This window comes from Psittacula echo (genome assembly GCF_963264785.1).
Source record: "Psittacula echo genome assembly, chromosome: 1".
Classification (NCBI taxonomy): domain Eukaryota; kingdom Metazoa; phylum Chordata; class Aves; order Psittaciformes; family Psittacidae; genus Psittacula; species Psittacula echo.
This window is the reverse complement of record NC_137735.1, coordinates 135,683,989-135,694,234: the sequence shown is the minus strand read 5'-3', so window position 1 is coordinate 135,694,234 and position 10,246 is coordinate 135,683,989. Positions and strand designations below refer to the sequence as shown.

Sequence of the window (10,246 nt, the reverse complement as noted above, 5' to 3'; positions counted from 1 at the left end):
TTTTCCTACAGCATCAATTCTCCACTGGTGTAAGACATGCTCACAATGAATTCACACCTACTGTATTACCATTTATTTCCAGCTTCCAAGAACAAGATAGAGATTCCTACACTTGGATTTGGGTTCTCCAGACAGTCTAACTACAGGAACAGGGAAGACATTCCAAAGGATTAGTTGTAGGTCATGTAGCGGGGGGTAGCGCTGAACTTCGCGTAGGATTTAATGACTTTGTTCACTGCCTCCAAGAAGTCTTTCTCTGTGGCAATCTTGCGGCGGGCTCGGATAGCAAACATGCCTGCCTCTGTGCAGACACTGCGGATCTCTGCACCTAGGAAGACAGGAATATACCAATCCAACGCTGACCACAGTGAAGGTGAAGTCCAAACTTATTTATAAAACATTAATCATCTTACCTGTGCTGTTGGGACACAGCCGAGCCAACAGCTCAAACCTGATGTCTCTCTCAACACTCATCGAACGAGCGTGTATCTTGAATATGTGAGTACGCCCCTGGAAGAAGAGTGAGGAGAAGGGTTCATGGCTTGAAAGAGACAGCTGCAGCTGTCCACATGCAGAGCAAGGGCAGACAGAGAACAGATCTTTTAGTTGCTGCCCAAGCTTCCCATGTCTGCACATGTTTAACTGTTCATAAGTAATGTAAGTACTTTACTTACAGGTAAGTAACATTAAGAAAGTAACTTTTGAAAGAGCTTTAGTGGTAGAAGTACCTCAAGAAATCTCTTTCAAAAGAGCCAAACAAAACACAATCCAAGTTAAAAACTGAATCATGAATCTGGCTAAAGGATTCCTTATCTGTTCAGATAAGAATACACAGTGATTACAGCTATTCACCAAGGCTTCTCCACCAGAGAAGGAATCTGTGCAGTGTGAGAAAACCTTGTTGGCACATCTTTAATCCCCCAAATTTCCATGTAGTTTCACTTAAGTGAAGAGTGCTGCTTTTGGTAATTCTCATAAACTGCTTCCAGACAACCATGCCCTAACTGAAGAAACACTCTGGTACCAGACTACACTTAGCTGGGAGAGGAAGCACTCTCACCTCAAGATCAGGCAAGCTGAACTCAATCTTCCTATCCAACCTGCCAGGCCTCATCAGTGCTGGATCCAGAGTATCGGGTCTGTTTGTAGCCATCAGCACCTTGATGTTGCCTCGTGGGTCAAAACCATCCAGCTGATTAATCAGCTCCAGCATAGTACGTTGCACTTCATTGTCCCCGCCAGCCCCATCATCAAAACGAGCACCTGGAGAGAGAAGACACATGCGTTTCACACAACAGAGGGACCCCCTTAGTGCCTGTAGGAGGTGTCACAGCTCCTGCATAGAAGACACCTGGAAAAACCATTTTACATCACATACAGATCTTTGTGGCAAGTTTAAAAAGGTGTGAGGGGCTATTTGAAAATGTATTTCAAACAAAGAGTGAGTGGTGTTACCCATCACTTACAATAAGCACTGTATCCTCATCCCTGGTGTGAAAGGACCCACCTCCCTGCCTAATCACTGGCCAAGCTGCTGAAATGTACAAATGTAGCTTGTTTCTGCATTTGTTTTCCCTTCCCTCAACTAAAAATCTTCTTCCCCTTGCTGTGTGAAAATTCTTCTACTCTCAAAGTACTTCCTTTGAGTGAAAAAAATAACTCATTTTCAGGCAATAAGATTTGGTAGGTAGTCCAGAAGCTGAAGGGGGTTTAGGTTAACAGAACTTTGTGGACAGATTCTTCACTGAAGTTCAAATACTCTGGGTGTTCCAAACGTGCAAACTGACTTCTCATATGGGCTATATAAAGCACCTCTTGACAGCCTCCTGCACGTGGGGCGTGCTGGTAATAGCTTTGCTAAACAGGTATTTACAAGCACATTTTTTGCACTGCAGCAATCCAGATATGGAATTACAACATGTAAAGAAAACTTAAAAGTTCTCCTATGAGCTTAAAGCTATAGATATTACCAACATACCTCCAATGGCATCAATTTCATCAAAGAATATAAGACAAGCTTTTTTAGTTCTGGCCATTTCAAAGAGTTCACGAACCATTCGAGCTCCCTGAAAGGAAAAAAATACCAAGATTTTGCTAAGATTCAAGACACTTCAAAGGAAAACTATAAAAATTAAACTTTTCCTGCTTATAACATGTAGAAGAGTTATATCATCAGAACCTTCGATCTGTATACATATATATAAGGGAACATTCTAAATCTTACAGCAATTTATAAAGGAGAGACAAGCTACTACTCTGAAATTCAGGTGAAGTCATTTACCCCAGGCCCAAATGAAAAATCAGTGGCAGATTTGGGAACAGAATCCTAATCCTGGAGTCCTGAACTGCAGATTTAACTCTTCACCACAGAATCCATTTCATCAGTGATAGTGTACTTCAGGTCCTATCACTGTCTGCCTGACCTGCAGCCATGTGTCTGATAGCTCCTCCCCTACTTGTATCTCCAGCATGCAAGTACATTGTACCCACTGTGGTGTCTGGTCCTCATCACGGGAAACCTGCAAATCCCTCCACACTCCATCAAGTATTTGCTCTTACCTCTCCCACATATTTCTGCACCAATTCAGATCCGATGACTCTGATGAAGCAGGCATCAGTCCTGTTAGCAACAGCACGGGCACAAAGGGTTTTGCCCGTACCAGGTGGCCCAAACAAAAGCACTCCTTTGGGAGGCTCAATTCCAAGGTTAACAAACCTTTCAGGCTGTAATGGCAGGAAACAGATGGCAAGGTTATGTGCAAATTAAAGACTGCATCAAAATGTACATACAAGTTAAGAAAATCATCAACGAACAGCAATATAAACCAGGCTGGGCTGGACTTCACTTGTTAAAATGAGACTTCCTCTCACTTGAGGCATTTACATTCAGCTAGGTTATTTTATCTTGTTTTTTCAAATGCTAGCAGATGTGCAGAATACTTTCAAAACAACAAAAGTTTCAACCTGGAGGTTACTTACGTGCAGCAAAGGGGTTTCAACCACCTCTCTCAGCTTTTCAATCTGCTCTTTACAACCTCCAACATCACTGTAAGTGACATCTGGCTTTTCTTCCACCTACACAATAACAAGGTGAGCAAGCAGTTAATAGCCTGATGCTGTGTATCCAGCCCAGAACAAAATCCAGCCAAATTAATCAAAATTACAAGACAAAGCAAAGTCACAATAAATAAAGGCAGCTCTCACTTGCATCATGGTGACGGTGGGATCAATCTTTGGTGGCAAGGGGATATGGATTTGATACTTGTTTCTGTCCACCCTGGTAAGAAAGCATAAAGACTATTATTTTAACACGGGTTCATTAAACTGTCATGCAGAAACAACTCTCTAAGTTAGAAGCCAAATTCTGTTCTTTTCTCTGGCATCACAACAGCCCAGCCCTGAAAGCTAACAGTCAGTTGGTCCAGAAACTGGAATTCTTCTGCAGAGCAATTTAAAGGTTCCAAAAAAATTAATTCCAAAGTTATTTTGAAAAATAAACTTCAAAATATCCCGCAGAGCAAAGTGGCAAAATATTGATTCTAAAAGTAAGAGGCTTCACCTCCTTAGCAAATATTTCCTGTGGCTGCCATGTGTGTAACCGTGCAGACTGCCAAAGAGGAAGCCAGCTACACAGGCTATATAGGCTCCCTGAATGTGGGACTACTGGGGCCCATCTGAATAGTTATCCATGATGCATGGCTTTTGTCAGAATGACATCAAAATTCAAAGATTCCAGCACAGCATGCATGTGACTTACTGTCTCCCAACAGAAAGACGTTAGTGCTATCATTTCAACCACTGCAAAAACGTAATTGTTGACAGGTCAAACTAATGGATCAGATGAGAAAGCTTCAGTCTCCAGGTAAACTTGTAAGAACATAAAGATTTTGCTCACCCAACTCTCATGCCTTCCTCTATGTCAGTAGGTGCCACCTGGTCACTGAGATCCACCACGAATTTGGCGAACTGCTTGACATTGATAATGTACTTGGGGTCCTCAGAGTCTGCATTGATTATCTTTGTACACCTAATACAGAACATTCAGTTAACACCACCAGGCAAACTAACTGGCTTGTCATTTGTATAAACATCAAGGTAAGAGAGTTGTATTTTCCAGAGACACCAAAACAGCTATTGTACTTGTGATTCTCTTAGCACAGCACCATACAATAATTACAGGAATAAGTATGAAGTATGTAACACGTCATCAAGTACAACCCAGTTCTTTTTTGATACAATGGTAAAAAGCACTTTCAATATGCACAACATGTGAACCTGATTTTTTAAGTAGCCTATGCATAAGCTGTAACTCAAGTTTTTAATACTATGCAGCTCCACTGTGAAGAGGAAGAATGCACCCACCTCGCAACTTGCAATGGTTGCTCACTTTGGAGAGTTTGCTTGTCTGCTGCCAGATCCCAAAGAGCAGGAGGAGCCAGGCCGGTGTCAGATTCCTTGATTCCTATGTACAACAGAGACAGGTTGAAAAGGAAGCACCTAACAGGTATGCCAGCAATTCTTCCCACACCAAGAACCACAGACATAAGCCTGCAGGAAGCTTTTTGAGACCTCCAAACACACACACACATCTTTGATGGACTTCCTAAAGAAAGGAGGCCCATGTGACTGTGCCAGCTAAACATGCAGGTACCAGTCCAGGCATCCTCTAATACAGCTGTGCAGCATGGGGACCATTACAACCAAGCTGGACAGAGGTATTAAAGTATGCTTCTAAAAGTTGCAGAAAAGGAGTGAAACTTTGCAAGTGCTTTCACTGAGGGAAAGCTTTAGCACAAGACAGCAGAAGCTAAGGGATTCACACAGATTAAAAACCTCATAAGTCTTCCAAAACATGGATAGAAAAAGTACCATCTCCATGATGTATTTATTTAAACCAGCTGATTTTAAATGCTAGCTGCTCTGATACTTGTTTCTTCCCTACGCAAGGACTGGTACCAATGCTTAATGATAATATGTTGGGTTACTGCACTCTATGGAAGTTCACTCACTATTCAAACACAGCTTGACACAAATCACAACAAATTATCTGGTGGCAGATAGGGGAATTTGTTTCATGTCATGTAATATATAAAAATTACAGTTTTGAATTAAAAGGTGCTACACTACAGAATCACAGAATTGTATGTACAGATTAGCCCTGCCCAATCCAAAAGACCATCACCTACAAAGCAAAAAAATCTCATGTTACTAAATAAAGTAACAATAATAAACCAATGCAGAAGTTGTTTAAGATCAGCTTCTTCAACCACCAGTTTTGGTATACAGAATCATAGAACAGTTTGGGTTGGGAGGGACCCCCAAAAGTCATCTAGTTCAACCCCCCTGCAATGAGCAGGGACATCTTCATCTAGATCAGGTTGCCCAGAACCACATCCAGCCTGGTCTTAAATATCTCCAGGGATGGTGCATCCACCACCTCTCTGGGCAACCTGTGCCAGGATTTTACCACCCTCATTGTAAAGAATTCTTCCTTGCATCCAGCCTGAATCTCCCCTCTTTTAGTTTAAAACCATCACCCCTTGTCCTCGTGCAACAGGACCTGCTAAATCCTCTCCCCATCTTTCTTATGCAGCTCTTCTATTCCAAGTTATCTTAAGAAAGAAAGATACCAGTGAGCTCATTGATTTTCTTGAGCAGTTGTTGAATATCATCTTCTACTTGCTTGATCTGCCTTGAGTACGTGCTCTGGCCCTGGAAAAGAAATACCACATAGATTTCGTAACTCAAATTATTTCATGTTTAGGAAAAAATTACAATAGTTGTTGAGAGTCAAGATGTTCAATAGACTGTCTTGGTGTAACACCAACTACTGATCACAGCCAAAAAACCCAGTACTGAGTTCCAGTAACAACATTGCTGTTTGCAAGACCACAGTGCAGGTACACAGCACTAATTGTGCAAGCGGAAATTTTTCACAGTTGTAAACTTCAAGGATTTATTTTTTCTTTTAAACCTATTCAACCTTTTAAACCTTATTTTTTTAAACTATTGCTTTTCCTAAAGCTTAAAACAGATTTAGTAAAAATTATATGGAGACAGAATTCTGTATACATTATCAGAAAATCATCTGTACTAGTGCTTTAACTACCTTACCCAACCCTAACATCATTCACCAAAGACAGCAGAAAGACCATGGGACAAATCAGAAGCTCAGTTCTTGCTTGTGATAAAATGCTTTACTATCTTGCCTTGCCTTGTGTGGGCAGATCAGGATCTCCTTTACAAGATCTCCATATCAACATGGTAACCAAAATGAAGCCTCGGTGGGCATATTCCAGAGCTTTGTAAAGGAGTCTCAGTGTCAAGAATATTCAGACTTTTGGCAAACGTATCCTAAGCTGCAAGTTTCATTTGTCAAGAATTCTTTCACAGACCCACTGTACTTTCTGGTAGAGGGGAGATTTGCATTTTTAGCCTTACTGTCCATGGCAAACTCCTCCCAAGCTCATAGAATCACAGAACAGTTTGGGTTGGAAAGGACCTTAAGATCATCTAGTTCCAACCCCCCTGACATAGGCAGGGACACCTCACACTAAACCATGCCACCCAAGGCTCTGTCCAACCTGGCCTTGAACACCGCCAGGGATGGAGCATTCACAACTTCTGTGAGCAACCTGTTCCAGTGCCTCACCACCCTCACAGGGAAGAACTTCTTCCTATATCTAACCTGACCTTCCCCTGTTTAAGTTCAAACCCATTACCCCTTGTCCTGTCACTACAGTCCCTGATGAAGAGTCCCTCTCCAGCATCCTTGTAGGCCCCCTTCAGATATTCAAAGGCTGCTATGAGGTCTCCATGTAGCCTTCTATTCTCCAGGCTGAATAGCCTAACTTTCTCAGCCTGTCTTCATAAGGCAGGTGCTCCAGCTGCCTGATCATCCTCATGGCCCATCTCTGGACTTGCTCCAACAGCTCCATGTCCTCATGTTCTCCTTATGAGATTACGTTCTTTTTACAAGATCTGTGTATCCCTCACGAGTAGTTTTTTAATGTGTGGCTAAAAGCAAGTAAATTTGATGGAAGAAGGGTTCTTAAAAGTTATTGTTCTTTATCAAGCAAGAACGTTGGTTAGTGAAGAAGCCCTAGGAAGCCCCTAGCTGTAGCACAACCTGCTAACAGATTTACTAACTACTCAGTACACATCCCTTCACTCTTGCATTCAATTCCCAACAGGATTTGCTTTTTTCTTTAACACTCTAGTAAATGCATGCTACTCACATATGTTTTCAGCAAGGCAATATCTCCTTCATCCAGAGCTGAAACAAAACAGGAAACACTTAGCTTGCACTTTTAAAAACAGAACCAATGGTATCAATTCTGCTTCTAGAAGATAAAAACATGTATTTAAAGGGATTATTTTGAGTTTCTAGTTTTTCACTAAACCAAAGTAGGACAAAAAAGTATCAGACAGTATAGAAAAACAAAACAGGGTCTCCAGCTACAGTCTTCAGGCCAAAAATCCATACCACCCAGAGCTCACAGCAAGCACGCCACTTAAATTTTGCCTCGCTCAGGGTAGCTGACTGACCTGTGACTGTACAAAGAAGAAACTGAAGATATCAAAACTTCATCTTTTCAACTTTTTGTTTCTTAATGTTTAAGCAAACATCAATGAAAAACTGTCACCACTTTCCACCAGTGATATCTTCCAAAATGCCCAGTGTGAGCAGCGAACAGCAACCAAACCTAAAATCTAATCTAACCTAGCAAAGCTGCTCTCGGTAGCAAAACACTACCATAAATTATTAAAGCAGCCTGGAATCAATAACTAAGACAATGCTGAGTTTTAATATTGTAAAATGGAAAACATGGGAACGTCATACCAGACAAGACAGAGAGTTTGGTCCATCAAACGTCCCTTTTCCAACAGGAAGGTCTATGAATGCTGCAAATATAGAGTGAGCCCCCAGTCCCAGGTCACACATTCTTATAAACAGCCCTTTAAAAATATTCCCTATGTCAGTTTTTTGAATTCCTGTAAACTTTCAGCAGCTTCCACAGAATACTCAGGAAGGAATGCCCCCATTTAACTCAGCATTGTGCTTCCTTTTACTTAAACTTGGAATCTAAAAATTGCACTGGAGCCTCAGAGTTCCTACACCGGAACAAGCAGCATCAGTTCTTGAACATGTAAGCACAGTTCCGCAGGACTGCTCCAGCAGACCTTCCCAATTAACTATGAAATCACAACTTGCTATTACTGTCAACCCCTATTTGCTTGTCATTTGACAGATCTTTAACGCTCCCCCTCCCTTTCCCCAAGGCTACCCCTTCTCCCAACTGAATTACAGTCTTCCCCTTAAGTATCTCTGGACCTCAGTTTCCTCTCTCTTCTAATTCCACTCCATGTTTTTATGCTAGAGGGAGCCCAAACCACACAGTATTACATATCTGGGTGCAGTACATATTATACAGTATTTTGAGAGCATTTGTGTGTGTGTGTTATTTGTTATTTCCCTCCTGGTTATTTGTACTACCCCACTGATGTTTTCCTATCTACTAAACACTAGGTTGTTATAATTTGGAAGTGGTAACACTTGAGTGGTAACAGTTCAAAGTCCGTAACTGATCATGTACAGTATTGCTGTTGATTCCTGATGCATTATTTAATGTTTACTAACATGAAATAAAAAGGCAAATGAAATTCAAACTGGCAACATTCACATTATGCTGGTACCACCAGAAAAATTTAGCACCTCCTTCTCTCCAGCTTTCACTGACTTACTTATGAAAGGGGCAACACACAGGGTTTGGTAGCTCAGCAAGACTTCACCAGTTAACAAAAGGAAATTATCACAGAATCAACAGAACACTTCAGGTTGGAAGGGACCTTAAAGCTCATCCAGTTTCAATCTCCTGCCACAGGCAGGGGCACCTTCTACTAGACCAGGTTGCTCAAAGGAATGTCCAACCTGGCCTTGAACACTGTCAGGGATGGGGCAGCCACAGCTTCTCTGGGCAACCTGTGCCAGCACTGCAGCAGCCTCATAGTGAAGAACTTCTTAATGTCTAATCTAAATCTACCCTCTTTCAGTTTAAAGCCAATGTCCCTTATCCTGTCATTACATGCCCTTGTGAAACATCCCTCTCCAGATTCCTTGTAGACCCCACCATGTATTGGAAGGCTGCTATAAGTTTTGCCTCAAGCTTTCTCCAGGTTGAACAACCCCAGCTCTCTCAATCTGTCTCCATAGCAGAGGTGCTCCAGCCCTATGGTTATCTTTGTGGCCCTCCTCTGGATCCACTTCAACAGGCCCGTATTTTTCCCATGCTGGGGGTCCCAAAGCTATACACAATACTCCAAGTGAGGTCTCACGAGAGCAGAGTAGAGGGGCAGAATCCCCTCCCCTGACATGCTGGTGACGCTCCTATTGATGCAGGCCAGGACACGGTTGGTTTCTGGGCTGCGAGCGCACACTGCCGGCTCCCATCGAGCTTCCCGTCGACCAACACCCCCAAGTCCTTCTCCTCAGCCTGTATTTGCGCCTGGGCCTGCCCAGGCAATCTAATCCCCATAAACATTTCCAACCTCGCTCTCTCCACGCGCCGATCAGTGCTTCACCAGCAGCAGCCTGCGCGGACCTGATATCCCTCAGTTTTCCCTCAGAATCTCGAATACACAGTCTGATGTTTATGTTTAACACATCGCAGCCTCCCCGCTCTCAGCCACACCGCCTCGTCAGGGCCGCAAACGCGGCACCGGCCGAGCCTGCGCTAAGGGCCCGGGGGTCCACTCAGGAGGCGGCAAGGCCGGGCCCCCGCCCGCATCGCTTCTCACCACGGATGGGCTTATCCTCCTTCTCCTCCTCCTTGGTCTTCCTCTGGTCGGCTCCCAGGTAGTCCGGCATCGCGGCGGCTTCGTCCCTCCGGCCCTGCCCCGGATGCGTTACGCAGCACCGCCGCGGCTTCCTGCCGGGCCCAGCCGGGCCGCACCGGGGGGACTCTAAAGGAGGGCGCACCGGCCCGGGCGCGCCGCGGGACACGCGCCACTGGAATCTCCTTCCCCCCGGGCACTGCTGCCGCAGCTAGAGAGTTCCATCTGCTACAGCAGCTGGCGAGGCGGTGCGCGCTGCGCCTGTTGAACCCGCACCGCGGGACCGGGCCTGAGCTGCCGCCAGTGCCTCTGCGGAGAGGCGGCGGGAAGGAGGCAGGAAAGCAAGGGGAGGGGCCCGGGCCGCTTATCCCGCCGCACGCCGCCACCGCCCCGGAAGCGCTCGCCGGGCGCC

The 10,246-nt window shown here is 44.2% G+C and overlaps 1 protein-coding gene across 1 annotated transcript; it reads right to left on the bottom strand.

Moving 5' to 3' along the window:
- Window positions 1-58: 58 nt before the first annotated feature.
- PSMC2 (proteasome 26S subunit, ATPase 2) lies at window positions 59-10,139 on the bottom strand. Its single transcript, XM_080621725.1, has 12 exons — window positions 9,799-10,139; window positions 7,239-7,276; window positions 5,631-5,712; window positions 4,363-4,462; window positions 3,896-4,027; window positions 3,205-3,277; window positions 2,980-3,075; window positions 2,560-2,724; window positions 1,979-2,066; window positions 1,061-1,263; window positions 414-510; window positions 59-328 (listed from the first exon to the last, which is right to left on the bottom strand). Exons 1-12 carry the CDS (start codon window positions 9,866-9,868, stop codon window positions 171-173), a joined length of 1,302 nt encoding a protein of 433 aa, XP_080477851.1. The 5' UTR covers window positions 9,869-10,139; the 3' UTR covers window positions 59-170.
- Window positions 10,140-10,246: the final 107 nt, after the last annotated feature.